Source organism: Schistocerca serialis, chromosome 12, assembly GCF_023864345.2.
Source record: "Schistocerca serialis cubense isolate TAMUIC-IGC-003099 chromosome 12, iqSchSeri2.2, whole genome shotgun sequence".
NCBI lineage: Eukaryota > Metazoa > Arthropoda > Insecta > Orthoptera > Acrididae > Schistocerca > Schistocerca serialis.
In genome coordinates this window covers 35107093-35130290 of record NC_064649.1, presented here as the reverse complement: position 1 = coordinate 35130290, position 23198 = coordinate 35107093, and the positions used below count along the sequence as shown (strand labels likewise).

The following is a 23198-nucleotide window of genomic DNA, read 5'->3' as shown; positions in this document are numbered from 1 at the left end:
CTAGGATTAAATTAAAAAGTAGCGGAAACAGGGCATCTCCCTGCTTAACTCCATTCTTTATCACAAATTCTTCTGACTCCAGTTTCCCCACGCATACTCTACCTTTTGTGTTTTTCAAACTTGCTTCTATAAGTCTAACATACTTCTTTGGTATTCCAAGTTCCAAAAGAATTTGGTACAATTTTGACTGCAATACTGAATCATATGCTTTTGTAAAACCTATGAAAAGATTATGAACTGGTTTATTGTATTCCCTCTTCTTTTCCAAAATTTGACGCAGGGTGAATATTTGGTCTATAGTTGATCTGTCCCTTCAATAGCCAGCTTGGTAATCCCCCACAATTTCATCTGCATATGGTGTAATCCTGCTTAGCAGGATATTCGAGAAAATTTTGGAACATACTGGTAATAGCGATATCCCTCTGTAATTACTACAATCCATTTTGTCGCCCTTCTTAAAAATTGGGATCAGAATCAACTCCTGCCACTCTTCAGGTATCATCTCTGAGTTCCATACTTCAGTTATCACTTTGCGAACTACCTCGACCAATTTCTGTCCCCCATTTTTAACTAATTCTGCGGTTATGCAATCTGATCCTGGTGCTTTATGGTTTTTCAATTTGTTGATTGCATCTTATTTGATGGGTCAGCATGTGAGGTGTCTTGACCAGTTATGGTTCTTGAACTTCTGTCATTCCTTGAGGCTGTCACAGTTGTGTCCTCTCTGCTTTATGTCAGATTTTCCTATATCCTTGTACCCAAATCTTGGTTGCCCTCTTGATCTTTTATCTCTGAGTCTTAGATTGTACATTAGTCTCGGTAGCCTGTTAGCATACATGTGTTGCATATGTCCATACTATCTCAGCCCCTGCAAGGCTATTTTGTCTTGTAGTCTTATAACTTGAACATGTTTACAGATTTCCTCAGTCTGGATTCCATCCCTCCATGTTCTTCCTACCGTGCTACGAGCAAAACTCATCTCAGCTTCCTGAATTCTGCTAATTTCTATATTTTTCATGGTCAATATTTCACTACCAATAGGTTTCATAGATGCCTCTGTTACACATTAGTGTTACTTTCTCATTTCATATTGGGCCTGTTTGATAGAAATTACTACCTGCTTGAATCCTTTGAGTGATTACTTTGTCTATAGAACCAGTATTGCAGATAACACTGCCAAGATATCTAAAATGATGAATCATCTGTTGCTGTTTCCCCTCCATGATTATAATAGATACATATTCTGGAATATTTGATGCTTATCTACATAGTAGCAATCTCCCTCCAGGAGGCACTTCTAGTCTGGCTGTTGTAACAAATGTGATTTCAGTTCTAAGTATCATAAATTCACAACTCTGCTTTCAGATTTATACTCAATTGTGGTTACAATGTGAACCTCAAAGGACATATAAGACTAAATGTTAAGACGGGGTACCGAAATGATTTCTTCAATGTTGTTAAATCGGTGTCCTTTCATTCCCCTTTTCATGCACGGAAATAAGAAAAAGTGGCACCAAGCCATGTCAAGTAAGTAAGGTGCATGGGGCCATGGAACCATGCAATTTTTAGCCAAAAACTATGTAACAGGGATGGCTGTGTGTGCAGGTGCATTGTCATGGTGGAAGAACCAGTCTCATGTGTGCCACAAATCAGGTCTTTTTTGATGAAAACTATTGCACAATTTTCTTAAAACTTCCAAATAAAATGTTTGATTGATGGTCTGACCTGGGGGAATAAACTCCAAATGAACTATTCCTGTGGCATGAAAAAATTGTTTTGTTGTGTGATTTGACTTGACGACATTTTTTTTAGGACAGGGTGATGATGATGTCTCCCATTGGCTTGACTGTTGCTTTGTTTCTGGGTTGTAACTATACCACCATAACTCATTACCACTAATGACCTTTGACAGAAAATCTAGATCAATTTCAAGCTGTTGTTTCAAAGCATGACACGTTTCAACTCGATGTTCCTTATGATTGTCAGTCAGAACCCGAGGAACAAAGTTGGCAGCAATCCTTTTCATTCCCAAATCTTCCATTAAAATTCACTGAACCGAAGTTCAAGATACCCACTGATCTCTCGCAGTTGATCAGTTGTCTGTCAGCAGTCTGTGAGCACAAGATCTCATGTTTTTTCAATGTTTTTGTCAATTTGGGCAGTTGACAGACATCCAGAACAAGGTTGTCATCAACTGACATGTCACCATTTTTAAATTGTGTAAACCACTTGTACACTTGAGTTTTTCTATTTGTGTCAACTTTTTAAGCTTTTTTCAACATTAAAACAGTGTCTGAAACATTTTTACTGTCTGGAAACCAAAATTTCACAGCTGCACATTGTTCACTTAAAGTTACAATTGTAATAGACAAAACAAGAACAAAACAGCACTAGCGAAAAAAATCACTGCAGATGAACAGAGTAAGTCAGGTCAACAACACAGGCAGCACTGAAATGGCAATGATTTTAGTCATTCCTTATTCTAGGGGGCTCTTTATACAGCAGTTCTTACGGTATTGGTGGCTCCATGCCGTATGTACTGTGATGCAAATGCATTTCTCGGCAAACTCCACGCCACCCAAGGAGTACCTCAGGCAAATACAATACAAATAAATATTTGTGCAACACATGCCATAATATGTATAAAACTACATCCCTGTGCATGATCTGAATCATACTCTGTGACATGACACTAATAAACAACAAACTTGTTCATTTATAGATAACAAGGGCACAGAAAACTTTGCACATCTGACTCTTCAGGGAAGACAGTCCCCTTGTAAGCTGACATTTGCTTCCATCCATGTTCAACAGCTATTTTTAATACTCCATTCTGAATCAGTTTTTTAAATTTTATTTCAGTTTCTTGAATTCTGTTCTGCATTTTTGATGGAGGTTGTCTTTTTGATACTTCTCGTATTGTGTCACAGTTAATAAAACTGGTTTCTTGTTGATCTGTCCTATATTATCTGTTTATTTGTATTACTTCTGTATATAGAACTTCTCTTCTGTTCTTTACTTTTCACAGTACTACTCAAATTGTAATCGGATGTATTCAGCCCCAATGCGCACTATAACAGTGCGTGATGCTCTTTCTGATCTTCCAGAAATTCCAAACGGGCATGATAAATGTGAAATTCATTACAAGAAAAGACCACTGACACATTTCCAGCGTTTGGTATGTTTTGTTAGTTATGAAAAGAAAATGTATAGAATATTTTATGAGTTGTAATTACCTTTTACTACATTCTGTAATTTTTTTCTGCATTACTTGTAAGGTCCGTGGCAATGAGAAACAGAAGGTGCAATTTTGTCATATGATGATGTTGCGAGATCACATCTGCAAGAAGTTGAACCCTCTAAATGAAGCACGTGTTGCAAATATCCCTAAAAATGCAGGAGCTGACTGGAGGGATTTGCCGAATATTGCCATGCGGCTTTGTGATGGCTCTTACCTGAAGGAACTGTAAGATGCACAGCTATTTCACATTGTTACATTCTGCCTATTTATTTAATGTCACATTTTTACATTTTAACTTACATACTTCAAGCTTTATTTTCAGTAATCAACTGTAGGTTGCAGTTATGCTGATGTAACTAATTTTGTTCTAATTTCAAAGAATTAAGGAATTATGTATTAGGTTGACACATAATGTTCATAACATTTTAGTTTTGCATGTTGGTATTCTGGTTGCAATGGGTTTATTTATGGATTGTCATTTTTTATTTGTAGTTCACTGTCCCTATAAGAGTTTACATATTGTCATTTTGTCACTTGGGGATGAGTGGCGATGTTGACACTATAAAATGGAGAGCTGACTGCAGCAATCAAAACATTTCCCTCATATTCTTCTGTTTGAGTTCAATAGAGGGGTGAAAGCAGCAGAGGCAGCCAGAAACACTTGCTGCATGCATGGGGATAATGCCACTGGTCAGAGCATGACAAGAAAATAGTTCTCTCATTTTAAGGAGGATTGTTTTTGAGATGAGTGACTTTCCTGAAAACTGATTCCAAGTTATTCAGTTTTTTTTGTGTTGACAAAAATATTTTAATGAAAAACCTCAACATTATTTTTTATTTATTGTCTACAGTAAAGAGTCACACAACTATTGTGATATGCTTGAAGTTCTCTTTCTTTTATCAATGAAAATATGTATTTTATTCAGGAAAATGCCAAACATGCTAAATACCGTAAAGGTATCAGCAAAAATGAGGTAAATACCAATGAAAGAAATCTCAAGCAAATAATGAAAACTCCAGGATGAAATAATGACAATATTATGAGGAGGACAGATTGCTACTCACCGTATATTGGAGATGTTGAGTCACAGGCAGGCAGAACAAAAAGACTACTAAACACATAAGCTTTCTGCCAGATTTCCTCCTTCCAAAATACACACACACATACACACACACACACACACACACACACACACACACACTCATGCAAACACAGCTAAATACACATGACCACAGTCTCTGGCTGCTGTTTGTCGTGCCTGTCTGTGACTCAACATCTCTGCTATATGGTGAGCAGCAATCTATCTTTCACACAGTTATTAGTTTCTTTTTTTTTTTTTTTAATAATAAAAATTTTAGATATGTTTTGTAGGTACACTGTCCTGTGATTAAATTATTTTTAATTCTTAGTTTCATTTTCTAGAGCACAAAGCAATTTAAATTGATTTAGTGTTCAAAAAATGTGCTATTAGCTACTTTCAAATATAGCAGCATCTGTAGCAGATCCATTCTTTTCAGCTGACAAGTTGTTTTTACATTGTTGTGATGGTAAAACAAAGTTATTTATTATGTCAGTGGTAATTCCTTTCATGAAAATCTTGTAGGTGCTCTGCTCTTCAAGTTCACTAAACATTGTTCTTGCCTTGATGACAATTGACTCAAACTAAATTTTGAAATATTTATTGTTGTTGTGTTAATGTGTATATCAGCTGCTTTTTTAAAATAAAAGAAGTCCTCAGGCTGGAGCGTAGCAACCAAAAATGGATTTCCAGGTGTTACATTTCTCATACATTTTCAAGGACCTTAGGTGCTTAACACTCTGACAGTCTTCCAGTCTCTTACGTTTTCCAGTCTGGGTAAAATCCCTGCCACTCGCTGCAAACAATTATAAAGCTTTGTGCCACTCAGCCCACTTTAGCCTCACCAGTGGGCCAGCACATACTGCTCAGTCCATCTTTCTGGTCTTATATGCTCAACTAAAACTGATCGTAGCCCTTAGCCTGCTTTTTAGGTTGTTGGCAATGGCACTTACCTTGGTTTTCCAGGTCTAACTACATTGCTGAGTGAAGACTCACATCAAACCCAAGAAGAATTGGCACGATTTGTGGGAGTGACATAGCAAACCATTTCAAAACATCTCAAGGCTATGGGCATGATTCAGAAAGAAGGAACTTAGTTCCTGTGTGAGCTGAAACCAAGAGACATTGAACGGCGTTTGTGTGTTTGTCAACAGTTGATTCAGAGGCAAAAAGAGAAGGGATTCCTGCATCGTATTGTGACCAGGGATGAAAAACGGGTTCATTACAATAACCCTAAATGCAAAAAATCATGGGGATATCCCAGCCACGCTCCCATGTCAACAGCCAAACTGAATATTCACGGCTCCACGGCTCCAGGATCATGCTCTGAATTTGGTGGGACCAGCTCGGCGTCATGTACTATGAGGTGTTAAAACGAAGTGGAACAATCACTGGTGCTTGTTATCGAATGCAATTAATGCGTTTGAGCAGAGCATTAAAAGCCAAATGGCCACAATACAGCGAGAGGCAAGATAAAGTGATTTTGCAGCATGACAACACTCGACCCCACATTGCAAAAGAGGACAAAACATACCTGGAAATGTTAAAATGGGAAGTCCTACCCAACCCGTCATATTCTACAGACATTGCTCCCTCTGACTATCACTTGTTTAGGTCAATGGTGCATGGCCTGGCTGACCTACACTTCCGATCTCATGAAGAAGTTACAAATTGGATCGATTTGTGGATCCCTTCAAGAGATGAACAATTTTTTCGACACGGAATTCATATTCTGCCCGAAAGATGGGAGAAAGTACTGGCCAGTGATGGAAAATCACATGTGTAACCAATTTGTTTCATTAAAGCCTCAAATGTTGGGGAAAAAACAGCAGAAGCAAAGTTGTACACCTTGTAGGATTTATGACACGCAAGAGTGAAAACCTTTGTATAATTTTTTTGAATGCTACTGTACCTCGCAAATAGGGAATTTGTGATATTGTACTGTGCAGTGGAAAGTTCAACTTGATTTATATAATGAGACATTGTGTGTGTGTGTGTGTGTGTGTGCGGGCGCGCACGCACACGCACACGCACGCGCGTGTGCATATGAAAAATAAAAATAATAAAATTGATTTATAAGCAGTTTATTAAGCTTTAGTCCAAAATATTCCTTTTACTTGCAGCATGTATACCAACTATGACCCAAGAAGTGGACAGATGCGTGGTGTTTGTCCTTGTGCTGAAGGCAAGGAATGTGATCCTGCATACAAGCAGAATAACACACTCATCCCTTGGTCTTATGTTCACACTGCCTATGACCACAACAACTGGCGAGGGAGGTTTGGCCGTGTAAACTGGAATGGTTTCTTCAGCACAATAACAACAAATCCAGATCCATCAGGAATACAGGTATTACACACATTTTGAACTTCAGTAAACATTTTATTTGGTTTATTTGTTTGTGTGCTGTGACTGATATTTTTTTCATTTATCATAACCATAAAAATCAACATAGATGGTATTTTTGCTCTGTCAAGTTAGCTCAAGATGGTCAGTTGCAACAGTTTTCAAGTTCCCATTAAGCTTTTGGTACATAAATAAAAAGCATTGAAATCCAGTCAGAATTCATTGAAATAATACTAGAATTTTTAATAAGTGTGCATAATGTGTTCATATGCCATACTTTGGGATATTATGTGACATTTCATGGAGAAAATAATTAATGTAAGCCTGGTATAAATGTACAGAATCAGATGTACAGGGCTGATGATCTAATTAGTCATCCATCTGCTGCACCTATCAATCTATTTAGATAGATTTCATTGTTTAAGTTTGTTTCATCTTGTAATAAGCATCCGCAGCCTCTATAAATTCTTAAGTGATGTCATTTTCAGTTTTTAGCTGTAACGGTTTTCATTGTACTATTGCAGTTTCGGCTTATGTACCATTATCAGTTACATGCAAAGAAATAATGCAATGTACTAAGAAAAATTATATAAAAATAACAGTTTGTAAAATGATATATAACTAATTTAGGAATGTAGATAACAACTCATCAAATTCCAGAGGGATTAAGTAGCTGTCAGGCACACAAGAAAGGCTGAAAACTTTGCTAGCTTTCAGATGAGCTTGAGCACACACACACACACACACACACACACACACACACGTGCAGCTACATTAGGCTGGTTAAACACACAGTACCAGGACTGCAGTTCCCCAGCCATCAGAGCCCATTCACTTCACCTGGCCCTCCTCTGTCCAACATGTGACCTCCTTCAACTGTGACCACCACCCCTCTTAAAGTGGCATTCTACGCCCACCCATTCCATCCCTGTGCCACTTCCACTCCCAACCCCTTGCCACATCAGTCGAGGATATCGCTGTGGAAGACCCACTTACTCAGCTCATTCTATTCCTCTCGCATCACAGGCCTATCGTGTTGCATAAGGGGCAAGACCACCTCTGAAAGGAACAATGCCATACCCCATCAATTGAAAAAGTTATGAGACTGGGTTAATAAAATAGTAAAGAAATGTTGAGATGATGGTTTTAATGCTTCATGTCTTCTACATTGTCTGCCCACACTTCCCTACAATGCACAGAATGTATATACAACCATGAGAAACAGTCAGAAAAGGCCTTCTTTGTGATCTTGTTCAGTTCTCCCATCAAATTGGCTTGAATGTTGGTTATGTCATCAGAGCATTAATCATTCATGTGAATTTCTGCACTATATTGTTTCGTGCCTGGTTCATGCCGATAACACTATCTTTTAAATGATTATGGAAAATCTCATATAAAGATGTGAAACAAATACTAACAAAGAGATAGAGGGGCTGGCCAGTACTTACCTCAGCTCAGTACAGCTGATAGATACACAAAACAGAACATAAAATTTTTATCTTAGCTTTCGGAACTTTGTTCCTTCGTCAAGGAGGAGAGAGGGAAAAAAGGGGAAGAAGGGAAAGTGGATTCAGTTACTCACAACCCAGGTTACAAAGCAACAGGGGAAAGGTAAACAGGGAGGGTAGCAAAGATGGAGGCATGGTTGTCAGAGGGAAGCCAAAGATATTCTGCTGTAAGTACTGTGCCAGCTTCAAACCAAAGAGGATGCATACAGAAGTAAAGAGGTATATAGCATGCCAGCCTCTTCATGGGCCGCATGGAAGAGCTTTCCTGAAGACCCAACAGCTGCTTCTCCTGGCCTGGTATAGGTTTATAGATGATACCTTTGTGGTCTGGACTCATGGTGAAGAAACACTCGTTAATTTCCTCCATAACCTCAACTCCTTTTCGAATCCGAATTTCACCTGGTCCTTCTCCAAAACCCAAGCCACCTTTCTGGATGTTGACCTTCATCTTGTTGAAGCTCACATACACACCTCTGTCCACATCAAACCCACAAACAAACAACAGTACCTTCACTTTGATAGCTGCCATCCATTTCACATCAAACACTCCCTTCCCTACAGCCTAGGTATTCATGGCAAACATATCTGCTCCAGTGACAAATCCCTCAACAATTACACCAATAACCTGACCAGTGCTTTCCTCTCTCGCAACTATCCTGCAGACCTTGTCCACAAATGTATCTCCCAAGCAATACATTCCTCCCCATCCAGCAACAATGTTCCTACCCCCAGACCACACAGAAGCATCCCCCTTGTCACCCAATATTATCCTGGCCTCGAATACATCAAAAAATTACTCCGCCAGGCATATGACTTTCTCAAGTCAAGTCCTGAAATAAGATCATTCCTTGACAATATTCTCCCCACACCGCCCAGAGAGGTGTTTTGTCGCCCCCCCCCCCCCCCACCCAACCTCCATAAAGTCCTTGTCAAACCCTACAATATTCCCAGACCACCTTCTCTACCCAGCAGTTCCTACCCCTGTAACCGACCCCGCTGCAAAACCTGCCCCATGCACCCCCCCACAACCACCTACTCCAGCCTCGCTACCGGTAAAACATACACAATTCGAGCCAGGGCCACATGTGAAACAACACATGTCATTTATTAGCTGACATGCCTGCAATGCACAGCTTTTTACATTGGCATGATGACAACTAAACTGGCTGAGCGCATGAACGGGCACAGACAAACTGTCTGCCTAGGAGATGTCCAATATCCAGTAGCAGAGCATGCCCTCCAGCATAATTCTAGGGACCTAGGATCGTGCTATACTGTACGTGCCATTTGGCTTCTCCCATCCAACACCAGTCCCTCAGAACTGCGGAGGTGGGAACTTGCACACCAATACATCCCGCCATCCCCCTGGACTGAACCTACGTTAACCAACCTCACTCCCATTTACTCTTCAGTCTTCTCCTCTTTCCCTTTCCTCTTTAGTGATTCATGCATCTTTTCATCCTACATAGTTGTGTTTATCTTTATACTATATACCTGTTTACCTCTTTGGTTTGAAGCTGGCACAGTACTTACAGTAGAATATCTTTGGCTTCCCTCTGGCACCCATGCCACCTTCGTTGCTACCCTCCCTGTTTACCTTTCCCCTGTTGCTTCATAACCTGGATTGTGAGTAATTGAATCCACTTCCTGTGACAAAGGAACCAAGTTCTGAAATCTAGGATAAAAATTTTCTGTTCTGTTTTGTGTATCTATAGGCTGTACTGAGCTGAGGTAAGTACTGACCAGCCCCTCTATCTCTTTGTTAGTATTTGTAACACTGTGTTTTGTCACCTGTGATCATTTTTTTTTCCAGAAAATGTGCTGTCTAGTCACATTAATGTGACCACTTTTCAAATGCCTGAATAACCACATTTTGCAGTGTGGACCACTGTGAGACAAGCAGTAAGAAAGTCAGTGAGGTTCTGAAAGCACCGACAGCAATACGGAGCCGTGCTGACTCCACTGCTGTGGCCAGCTGTGATAGGTTTCTCGGTTGAGGATCTGTAGTGCAAACGGCCCACTCTAGGTAGTCCCACAGTTTCTTGACTGAGTTATAATCGGCTGAGTTTGGTAGCCAGAGGAGTACAGTAAACTCATCCTGATGCTCTTCAAACCATGCACATACACTGCGTGCTGTTTGACATGTTGCTTTGTCCTGCTGATAGTTGCCATTGTGTTGAGAAAAAAATGAACTGCATGTAGGGATGGACGTGATCATCAGTTATAGATGCATACTTTTGTTGATCCATTGTGCCTTTCAGAATGACAAGGTCATGCAGGAAATGCCACAAGTAGTAGACATGTGACTTTACTGTGTCAACAATGTTCTGTCACAAATCACAAAAGAGAAATGTCTGCACAAATTTGTCCCATGTACATTGACTGCTGGACCCGCCAGGGTAGCCGAGAGTGCTAATGCGCTGCTTCCTGGACTCGGGTAGGCGCACCGGTCTCAGATCGAATCTGCCCGGTGGATTAACGACGAGGGCTGGTATGCAGGCCTACCTGGATGTGGTTTTTAGGTGGTTTTCCACATCCTGCTAGGTGAATACTGGGCTGGTCCCCAAGTTCTGCCTCGGTTACATAACTCACATACATTTGAAAAACGTTCGCACTATTTCATGACTTACACTAGATGCAGACAGCTGGGGTACACTACTTCCATCCCGGAGGGTTCGGGGTGGTGGCAGGAAGGGTATCTGGCCACCCCCTGCAATTAGCACTGCCAAATCCGTCATAACAGAGCTGACCCCGTGTTGGAGTGGGACAAAGGCCCAAGAAAGAAACAAAGAAAGTACCTTGACTGCGGAATAAAGCCGTGGGTATGTAGACACCTGCCATGATCTGAATGAAATACAAAATGCAGCCAATTACCTGATCCAATCACATTACTCTAACCATCGCTCAAGTTTGATGTTACTGTGCAATAACCACTCGTCAATGGCAAGTAACAGCACTACCAGTGGAGGCTACACAAAGCATATCAGCAGACATGGAAAATGTGGAAACAGAATGATTTATCTGACGTCAAAAGGCACAATAATTGACTTTCGGGCCTAGGGTGGGAGCATTTCGGAAATGACTAAGTTTGTAAACTCTTAGTGTATCACTGTGGTTAAAGTATACTGTGCATGGAAAAATGGCCACCATCCAAAACTGGCACTGAGAAAACCAAGGCACGATGCGCCATACATGACAGGCATGAACGACGGCTGTGGAGAAGCGTACAGGTGATCAGGTGTGTAACTATTGAGCAATTGACAGCCCAGATGAACTGAGGGGCTACCAACAGTGTTTCCTCACAGAACATTCAGCAAACATAGCTGCATATAGGTCTCCACAGCAGGTGCCCTGTTCATGTACCTATGATGACTGTTCGTTGGTGATGAAAGTTGGAATTGCATGTCAATACTGCAACTGGATGTCCACTGAATGGTGACAGGTGACCATTTCAGATGAATCATGTTTTATGCTCCATCGGACATGTGGCCACTGGTGTGTACGGCATGAAACATCTGAAAGCAAACACCCTGCAACAATTGTTGAAAGGATCCAGGCTGGAGGAGGGAGCACATCATGTCCCCTGATATACTTTGTGTAGCTTCCATTGGTAGTGCTGCTACCTGCCATTGATGGGTGGTTAATGCACAGTAATGTCAAAATTAGGTGGTGGTTAGAGTAATGTGACTTCACCAGATAACTGTCTGCATTTTGTATTTCAATCAGGTCATAGCAGGTGTCTACATATCACTGTTTTTGTTCAGCAGTCAAGGTACACGGGACAAATTTGTGCAGACATTTCTCTTTTGTGATTTGTGACAGAACATTGTTGACACAGTAAGGTTGCATGTTCAGTACATAACACTGACTGATCACAACTGACTGGTTGAATGCACTTATGTTGTCTACAGTTGTTAGTTTTGTTAGTTGAACCTGCCACCACAGTTCCTGCACTCATTTTGTGTATATAGCAAGAATAAAATCAATCCCAAAACTTTTTGAACAGACAGTGTGTACCTGTTCAGCTGAAATTTCTGCACAGTGTTTTTTGTGTGCAACTAATTGTCAACCTGAATGAATAGCCACCGCCAAACTGTGACCTAGAGTAGGGTTGACCACCAAATGACAGAAAATGCAGCTAAGCATAACATGCTCCAATTCAATGGCTAATTCACAACCTGTGCCATTTAGATCTTTCTCCACAGTACCGGCTTTTATGAACTATGCAAATGGGAATTATTCTTGCAGCACATCCTTTACTCCCACAATACTCCTTTCTCAGTCTCTGCTAAAGTGTTGATAGGAAAGGAGAGAAAGTTTGTCTGAGGGAAGATGTGTAAAAAGTAATGTGTATAAAAGTGAAATACACTACTAGCCATTAAAATTGCTACACCAAGAAGAAATGCAGATGATAAACAGGTATCCATTGGACAAATATATTATACTAGAACTGACATGTGATTACATTTTCATGCAATTTGGGCACATACATCCTGAGAAATCAGTAGCTAGAACAACCACCTCTGGCCGTAATAACGACCTTGATACGCCTGGACATTGAGCCAAACAGAGGTTGGATGGCATGTACAGGTACAGCTGCCCATGCAGCTTCAGCTCGATACCACAGTTCACCAAGAGTAGTGACTGGCATATTGTGACAAGCCATTTACTCGGCCTCCATTGAGCAGACATTTTCAATTGGTGAGAGATCTGGAAAATATTCTGGCCAGGGCAGCAGTCGAACATTTTTCTATATCCAGAAAGGCCCGTACAGGACCTGCAACATGTGGTCGTGCATTATCCTGCTGAAATGTAAGGTTTTGCAGGGATCAAATGAAGGGTAGAGCCATGGGTCGTAACACGTCTGAAATGTAATGTCCACTGTTCGAAGTGCCGTCAATGCGAACAAGAGGTGACCGAGATGTGTAACCAATGGCACCCCACACCATCATGCCGGGTGATACGCCAGTATGTCGATGATGAATACATGCTTCCAATGTGCGTTCACCGCGATGTCGCCAAACACAGATGCGACCATCATGATGCTGTAAACAGGACCTGGATTCATCAAAAAAAAAAAAATGACGTTTTGCCATTCGTGAACCCAGGCTCGTCATTGAGTACACTATTGCAGGCGCTCCTGTCTGTGATGCAGCGACAAGGGTAACCGCAGCCATGGTCTCCGAGCTGATAGTCTGTGCTGCTGCAAACATCATCGAACTGCTCGTGCAGATGGTTGTTGTCTTGCAAATGTCCCCATCTGCTGACTCAGGGATCAGGACACTGCTGCATGATGTGTTACAGCCATGCAGATAAGATGCCTGTCATCTCGACTGCTAGTGATACAAGGGATCCATCACAGTGTTCTGTATTACCCTTCTGAACCCACCAATTCCATATTCTGCAAACAGTCATTGGATCTTGACCAACACGGGCAACAATGTCGCGATATGATTAACAGCAATCGCAATAGGCTACAATCCGACCTTTATCAATGTCGGAAACAAGATGGTATGCATTTCTCCTCCTTATACGAGGCATCACAACAATGTTTCACAAGGGCAATGCCAGTCAACTGCTGTTTGTGTATGAGAAATCTGTTGGAAACTTTCCTCATGTCAGCACGTTGTAGGTGTCGCCACCAGCGCCAACCTTGTGTGAATGCTCTGAAAAGCTAACTATTTGCATATCACAGCTTCTTCTTCCTGTCAGTTAAATTTTGCATCTGTAGCACATCTTCCTGGTGTAGCAATTTTAATGGCCAGTGGTGTATTTAATAATTTGAGACTTATTCCAATTTTGTACGCAAGGAACCTAGCTGTATTGTTCATGAAAAATGTAATTTAGTAGGAAAATATTAAAGGAATGAAGATTGTTTGAGTCTGGGTACTAGAAATAGTAGCTGTCTAAAAGACAAAGGTGTCACGAGATAAAAGTTATATGAAGTTTCAGAGTCCTAAGTACTCAGAATGTGATTCCACCAATATCGTTATTAAGACAAAACTGGAAATTTATTGAATTTTGCAGAGGTGTTTATTAGGAAAAAAAACCATTGAAAGATTAAACCTTGTATTTTATCTCAAACTCATTTTTATCGTTCTCAACATCAGTATGTGGTATGACCCTTACCCATTTAACTGTTAAGCCCCTTTTATACAATCTTTTTTTTGGTCTCAGTTGATTACTCAAGACAAATGTGTCAACTGCAATACCTCTGGCAATTTATTCCATTACTGAGTCTCATCTGTGTTGAGTGGTCATTTTCTTTCACACATTGGCACCAAAATTGCCGGTGTAGTAAAAGCTGTCTGGTGTGGAGTTTGACATGTGAATGGAGAAAGTGAGGTTATGAAGGATTATGCTTTTTACAGAAATATCAACCGTAGTAACAAAATGTGGGAAAGAGCTGTGACAATAGAGGTTATTAATGACCAAAGAAGAATTGATAGTGGAAGTTCATGTCAGAGGTCGTGTGGTAAATTCTTCACATTCCTGAGAACTGAAGAGTAGGAAAAGTATCAAAAAAATGGTTCAAATGGCTCTGAGCACTATGGGACTTAACATCGGTGGTCATCAGTCCCCTAGAACTTAGAACTACTTAAACCTAACTAACCTAAGGACATCACACACATCCATGCCCTAGGCAGGATTCGAACCTGCGACCGTAGCGGTCACGCGGTTCCAGACTGAAGCGCCTAGAACCGCACAGCCACACCGGCCGGCGAGAAGTATCATCCAAACATTTCAGAACACGTACATTTATTTGCTTGAGAAAATATATGCTTGCCAACACATCAGACAATATGTAAAATGCAGTAAATAACACATCTTTGCTTTATCCTTTGTATCTCATTTTCTTGCTAAGTGTCAAACAACAACAAAATTATTTTTCTTGTCCAATAATTTTGACTTTTTCACTGTTGAAATACTTTTCATTAAAACATGTTTAGCTATTTATTTTCTTATTTATGTATAATGTAGTTTTTTCCTTGTAAAATGTAAATAGTTTTTGCTTTCAGATGTTTTATCTCTCTCGTAGGAGAACACTAATTGGAAAAAATACCAGGACATTGTGTAACTTTTCAGTGTGCCACAAAAACAACACAGTAAAGCTTGAGAAGACACAAAATCCATTTCTGTAATAGGACTGAACTCGACCAGAATAGGTTGTAACTCCCAGTGTTAGCAGACGCTTCCTAAATCCCCTGTCTCTGCACAAGTGCAGGGTGCAGCATATTCAGAAATGTAGAACTCCACATTCAGCACAGACACACTTTCATCATGGTTGGTTGCTGATTTGCACACAAGTACAAAAGGTGCACACACTTCAAGTAGTTGATTTTGACCAATAAGTCACTCATGTAAAACCACCTTTATGAACAAGTTAACTCGTCATGCCCCGTCGTCCCCCAGATGATGAGGACTTGTTTAATCATGGCCCCTGGGGTTTCCTGAAGCACTGTTGACATGTTTGTGTGTCCTGTACCACTAACTTCACATGGCTGTGGACAAGTTACTTCACACCATGGCAAATAAAAAGGTTTTGATTATTTATCATATAACATATGTGCCTCTTTGTGTGCTATAATTTGCAAAAGACCTAGTTTTGATATCTTGAACTGTTTATGAAATAATAGTTGTTATGACCACATGATTCCCAATTCACAGGGACAGAAATGGGTGCATCGACTATCCGTCAAATATAAAAACCAATAATTTGAAAGATAAATGACATATTGTTCTGCTCTCAATTTTAAATAATATTTCATTTGATGCAGTAGAGTAACTATGATGTATGAGTATAATCAAAAGAAATTCAGTCCTTTTTTGAGTGAAACTATCAGACTAAAAGATGGACAAAAATCAGATGTTTTCAGCAAATAATTTTCTTAAAATTGAATGGTAAGTATTTCATAGCAGCCAGCAAGTACTTATGGACAGAACTGGGCACACTGCATGCAATTGTCCATCACGTATAAAAATCAATAATTTGATAATGAACTGAGATATCATTTTGCTCTCATTTTTAAGTAAAATTTTGATATCTTATTTATGGTTTATACATTGAAGTGTATGAGATAAAATCAACCATACACAAAGTTAATGCACTGTACTTTTACATCTGCAAACTCTTTAAAGTAGTGTACATGTTTTACTTAACTTGCTGCAGTGCAGTAACTATGTGGAATAATGAAAAGGAATTGAGTCCTATTGAGCAAAGATATTGGACTGTAAGATGTACAAAACTCAAATTGTTTCAGTGAATAATTTTCTTAAAGTATTTCATTGTGGCCAGAACATCACCACTCATCACAGGTATCAGTATTTAGTAAGCAGCCCCACTACAACAGAGCTGCACTCAGCTTGGGATGCAGAGAGCACACCCGTAGCAGTCAAAGGGTTGTGAGCAGAAATATACTCCCTAATTGTTTGTGGTACAGAAGCAAACAACCTTGAAATGTCCTATTCAGGAATTTTTTTGTCATTCATGAAACATATGCTGAATCAACACTTCATGAAGATTGGTGGCTGGAGGCAGCTAAGAGCATACACTGTCAAAAAAAAAAAAAATTAGTACTCCCTTTTAGAGGTTTCCAATTCACTCAAGATTTATTGTTGCAACAGTGTGTATTATGGAGTGCATGAAATAATTTACAGATCAATAGCAGAAGTGGTTCTGAGATACCAGAGATCAGCCCACTCTGAAACATCCATATGAGTGCTTCTTCATGTCATCCACAGTGATCACTCAACATCTGACATTACTCCTGCCTTCCCCCACCTCCCTTATATACCCTACCAGGGCTGGTGAAAACACTAAACATGAACAACAGTAATGCAATGTGGTGCCCACTCTAGCTGTCAGAGATGCAGCTCTAATAAGCTACACAACAGCTGATGGTGTCAACATTTATGAAGTTACAGTGACATCTGACCATGTCTTGTGGGTGCTTCCTTACCTGTCAGTCAGATTTTGTACAAGCTTGAGTCCCACGTCCAGTAGTCTGTAAAAATGTACTTTCCCTTGTTATTTTCACTCTTGGTGGATCAAGTTATTGGAGTAATATCAATAAAATCTCAATATTTCCTTAAATTGATGGGAAACAAATTTTTGTGTAATATGCCAGGTGTAGAAGTATGAAACCATAATTTCCCTATAGATGGTGCTAGCCGTCAGTGTAGGGCCCATGAGACCACATCTGCAGTGCCATTTGCTTCCTGTAGTGGCTGATGATGAATGTCAACACTCAGTAACCCAAGTTCTGTACACTGGTATATGTTTCAAACCTGTAAACAAGTCAAGTTTTGTGCCTATGAACAATGATCTGCGGACAGCACTGATTTTCTGTTATCATTTGAAGGAAACTGGCGCAGAATTGCATCAAATGCTTGTTGAAGCTTTTGGTGAACATGCTCTTGGGAAAGCACAATGTTTCAAGTGGTTCAAAAAATTCAAAATAGGTGATTTTGATGCAAGAATTGATGAGCATGGGAAACAACTGAAAAAGTTCAAAGACAATGAATTGCAGGCCTTATTGGATGGAGGTGATACTCTAATTCAACAGGAACTTGTGGAACAGTTGAATGTGATGCAGAAAGCCGTTTCTCTTCACCAGAGAGGTGGGAGAAATATAAATAGCAATGGAGATTATTTTGAATAAAATATCGTTTATCAGTTTCGAACAACAGGTGTGTAATTATTACAACAAAGTTCTGGTTTCATATTTCTACACCTGGTAAAATTGGTGGCTCTTTTATATGTCATTTACTCTAACACAAAACTTTCATTAGCCAAAAATTGTTTTGAACATCCTCTACTAGGAATTGTCCTGTTGCCTTCCTCCAGCTTTTAAACTGCCGGTTATAGGGGGATATGACAGTTTAATGAGAACTCTGAACCCTGGTTCACCTTGGCATTTTTCACATCAACAAACATTTCAGAGATGAAAGAAGTGATAAGAGACAGATTAAAATCCTAGTACTCTCCAGCAACCAAAACTGAGACTTCTGGGCTCATATGTGGCACTAGCCACTGAGTCATACTTACAGTTACTCTTACAATGCTAAAACTCCATGTATTTTGATATACACACAGCAGAAAGGAGTCAGAGATACCTCCTAATATCAAGTGAAGGCTCCTTTTAGCTGCCATAGTGCAGAAACTCTATGTGGCATGGACTGAACAAGTTGTTGGAAGTCCCATGCTGAAAGTCTGAGCCATGTTGCCTCTACAGTTGTGCATAATTGTGAAAGTGTAGCCGGAGCAGGATTTTGTGCACAAACTGACCTCTTGATTATGTCCCATAAGTGAGTTTCATGTCAGGTGATCTGGGTTGCCAAATCATTGCTTGAACTGTCCAGAATGTTCTTCAAACCAATCACAATGATTGTGGCCCAGTGACATGGTGGATTGTCATCCATAAAAATTCCATCATTGGTTGGGAACACTGAAGTCCACAAATGGCAATAGAAGGTTTCCAAGTAGCTAAAGTATCAATGATTGGTTCAGTTGGACAAGAGAACCCAGTTCATTCCATGTAAACACAGCCCACACCATTATGAACACCGGCTTCACAGTGCCTTGTTGACAGCTTGGATACAGGTTTTCACAGGGTCTGCACCCAGGAGAGGCACCACAGGTGATGTTGCACTGTTTGCTGCTATAGCCCAATAATGTCTAATTTTGCCACACTGTCCTACAGGATAATTTGTTGTATGTCCCACACTGACTTTTCTATATTTTCACACAATGTTGCTTGTTTGTCATATGATAACTCTACACAAATTTCGCTACTCTCAGTCATTAAGTGATAATCATTGGCCATTGTGTTGTCTGTGCTTAGAAGTAATGCCTGAAATTTAGTATTCTGGGCACACTCCTGACTGTGTGGATCTCTGAGTACTGAGTTCTCCAATGATTTCCAAAATGGAATGTCCCCTACAACTAGCTCCAACTACCATTCCTCACAACTACCATTCCTCATTCAGAGTGTGTTAACTCCCATTGTGTGACCATAATCATGTTGGAAACTATTTCACATGAATCGCTTTAGTACAAATGATAGCTTTGCCAGTGCACTTCCCTTGTATACCTAGTGTACACGATACTACAGCCATCTATATATGTACATATCATTATCCCTTGACTTTGATCACCTCAGTTTAAACAAGGAAGTGGCTACATGTGTAAAACAATTGTTTTTAATTTCTGAGGATTATTTGTTTTCTGTTTTATATATATATCACCTGTATATCAACTCCAGGTTGAACCTCCAGCTCTTTTGAAGTATTTATCTCTTGTCATACAATGAAGGCTTTCACGACCGGATGGTACTGTTGTTGATAATTCTTCCGGGTTATATGGCCGTGGTCCATGGACTTCTTCTATTCCTAACATTTCGTCCAATACTACATTGGACATCTTCAGAGGTATGGCTGGTCCTGCTGAGTCCTGCCAACTGATGAGTCTGGCATCGGTGCGCGGCCTAAATACCGAGGAAAGTGGGCGTGGTCTAGCTTGCACTTAGTAGCAGAGAGAAAACTAGTCAAGGATAAAATGTAACTATCGATAATAGTCCATCATAGATAAAAATCACTTATCGATTCTGTAATGCCACTGTCCATATCTCTCTTAATTTCAAGGCCTCTTCTTTTCTATTAAAATTATCTTCATGTTTATACGGACTATTATCGATAGTTACATTTTATCCTTGACTAGTTTTCTCTCTGCTACTAAGTGCAAGCTAGACCACGCCCACTTTCCTCGGTATTTAGGCCGCTCACCAATGCCTGACTCGTCAGTCAGCAGGACTCAGGAGGACCAGCCATACCTATGAAGATGTCCAACGTAGTATTGGACGAAATGTTAGGAATAGAAGAATTCCATGGACCACGGCCTTTATCTCTTGTGTTGTGTAGGTTAAGCTGTTGTTGCTTCACATGTATGATTCAAAACAATATTTCATGTTCAGCACCTGACATCATCACAACATAGATCAAATATAGTCCTATCATGCAATTATACTGGTCTATTGCACATTATCAATTTTCAGGGCCGGGTTCTTCATCCAAAACAGTCAAGAATAATGAGTGTTAGAGAATTTGCTAGAGTGCAGGGCTTCCCTGATAGTTTTATTTTCTGTGGATCAATAGCAGATAAGTACCGTCAGGTAAGAAAGTATGGAGTTAATGAATGTTCCAATGTGTGTGTGTCTGGATGCATGGGTGCGTGCTCATGGTTTTGAAGCATATACTTTTGTATTTCAGGTTGGAAATGCTGTCCCACCATCAATGAGTGCTGCTGTCGGGTATGAAATAGCAAAATGCTTGGTAATTCACACAGCAAGACAGTGCAGCGAATGAACAAGAATATTATAAATTTAATTACATTTTTGCTTTAGGTGTGTCATTGATAATAAAACACTATGACATTAAAGATGACACAAGATAGACCAGGCAAGGATTTGCAAAGGAACTGTCAATGCAGTTTTCAAGTGTAAAATTGCAGCATTTATGTAAACCATTAAGAAAGGAAGATGATATTACACATTTATAGAAGGTGTGAACAGTAAGGTGTACTTTCTTTCCTTCCTGATTATTTCAAAGTTTTTATTTTGTATCTCTCAGAACTCTTTAATCTCAGGATATCAAGCTCTGTTCTGAACTTCAGATAAGAATTCAAACTCCATGTGGAAGTTATTTTATTACTTATGCCATGTGCTAGTGGGGTATTTAGACTGAATTTTTGTCATTGCACATGTTTGGAGAATGTTTGGTTCCTTAAAACAGTTTTTTCTTTGTATTCAATACCTGGCAGTATCACAACATATATTAATTAAAATTGCAGTATTTTTGATATCTAATTTGATTACAACTATATGTAAAATTATAGCAGAGTGTTCTGACAGTATCAGTTATGTCATTTTGATATCTCATATAATTTGATTAGCAATGAAAGCAAAACTGTAGGAAAGTGCTAATAGTTTACTGACATTATCAGTTAAGTCTTTTTGATATCTCATGTAATTTGGTTAACACTGTGTAAAATTATAGAACAGTGCTAGTAGTTTACCGACACTGTCAGTTAAGTCACTGTAGAACTTCTGTAACTTGTATAGATATTTTCTACCAATAAATTTCTGGGATGTTTTGTCTTTAATAAATGAAAACTAGACGTAAATGAAGAACAGTTTCAGAGCAGAAGTAGACTTATTGCCACTCACAGTGGTTTCCTTATAACTACTTTTGAGGTAAAAGTGTATATGAATCAGCTAATAAGAGATTTGTGATAATGCATGAAGCTGAAACTTTTTGAAGTAAATTTGACTGTTCCAAGCTTTTTTCCATGTGCATCTTTCAACTGCATATTCTCATTTTTACAACAGTTACATATGAAATGGTTATGTAGGACCACAAGCAGTTGGTGATACATGTGTATGGTGTCTGTTCTTTTGGTCATGTCTGAAAGAACAGACACCATGGTGGATTGCTACAGCCATGAAGAATGAAATTTCAATGGTTTACAAACGTCAGTTGTGTATGGGACACTGATAGAATCAATGGGGAGAGTTGAAAATGTGTGCCCGGATGGGATTCGAACCTGGGATCTCCCACTTACTAGGCAGGTGCTCAACCCCGAAGCCACCAAGGACACAGGAACTGGTACGGCTGTGTGGATGCATCCCAAGCATTAGACCATACACATATAATGAGGGCAATCACAAGCCAAGGATCATTTCTGTGCAGATGCACACACACGCTTGAACTCACGTGGGAATAGGCCTTGTCACGAACATTGAAATTAATGGGCGGGGAGCGCTACTTTCGTAGTGTGTGGAGTGAGTTGAGGATGTGTCTGCTGGGGGTGGGGGTGGGGTGGGGGGGGTGGGGGGGGGGTGGGGGGGAGTGGGGGGGCATGCTTGGGATAAGTCCACGCAGCTGAGGAGATTCTGGGTTTGAATCCCAGTTGGGCACACATTTTCAAATCTCCCCACTGATTCTATCAACACCCCATACACAGCTCATATTGGTAATTCACTGAAATTTCAATTGGTAATACTTGCATGATGCTTGCATTCTTGTACAATGCCTGCTTTCGGCAGACAGGCATAAAATCCTTCCCTTAAATCTGAGGCACTCATTAAATTGCAAATGTTATTGCATTGGTGCATAACTTGTAGTGTTTCTCAACAAATTTAATAAACACAACACATACACGTAACAGAGACTTTAGTCATCAATAGTATATTTTCCTTTACTATTTACAGCAGTCTGCCATTGCTGGGGTAACTTTTTGATTCTGCAACCATTGAAATCATGTGGTTTGAGGCTAAGAACTCGTCGAGCCATGTTCAGAGTGCATTTTCTTCCAGAAAGGAAGTTCCTTGAAGGTTGTTTGATAGACTACTATCTAGACTAAACTTCGATTACATGTTAAATCAGTCGAATACAAAGGCCATAAATTCAACTAAATACCTAGGAATTATGTTGTAACTGACAATTTGAATGTTTTTACAACACAACTTTTATTGACATGAGTCTACATGGAAATGACTGAATAACAACAAAAAGTCACAATCACTAAGCCAGTAACAATTTCCTAGTAGAGGCAACAAAAGATAACTTCTAAGTTTCCCACAAGAGCCCTTTGTAACACACATACGCTTAATTCAAAGTCCTATTCCGGTGTCAAAGACGTAGTCTTGAGGTCAGTATTCAGCTTGAACTGACGTCTGGTGCTCATGCTAGCCTTTAAATAGTATTGGCCAGCCAATCTGATGTCGGTGTAGTAATACTTCCTGCAGGACTTCTCGAACTCCCTCTGCAGGAAGTAGTACGCGGAATGTCTGTTTTCAAAAGAGCCGATGTTTACCATTGCTTATGCTTTTAGGCATAGACAACCTTGGTACTGTGTCATGTTAGATGTGTTGCTGGCTCCACAGGGGCTACCTTGGTGATGGTGTAACAAATTACAATTCTGAACAACTTAAATTGGAAGGAACACATAGAAAATGTTGTGGGGAA

General features: G+C 39.9%; 1 protein-coding gene across 1 annotated transcript in view; it reads left to right on the top strand.

Annotated features, from left to right (window-relative positions):
- The window catches only part of LOC126428393 (DNA (cytosine-5)-methyltransferase 1-like), a 93830-nt gene extending 73293 nt beyond the window's left edge, over positions 1–20537 (top strand). The window contains exons 22-26 of the mRNA XM_050090317.1: positions 3029–3178; positions 3279–3466; positions 6444–6669; positions 20228–20344; positions 20442–20537. Of these exons, the coding sequence (XP_049946274.1) occupies positions 3029–3178; positions 3279–3466; positions 6444–6669; positions 20228–20344; positions 20442–20537 (777 nt within the window). The remainder of the gene's footprint in view (positions 1–3028; positions 3179–3278; positions 3467–6443; positions 6670–20227; positions 20345–20441) is intronic.
- The last annotated feature ends 2661 nt before the right edge of the window (positions 20538–23198 follow it).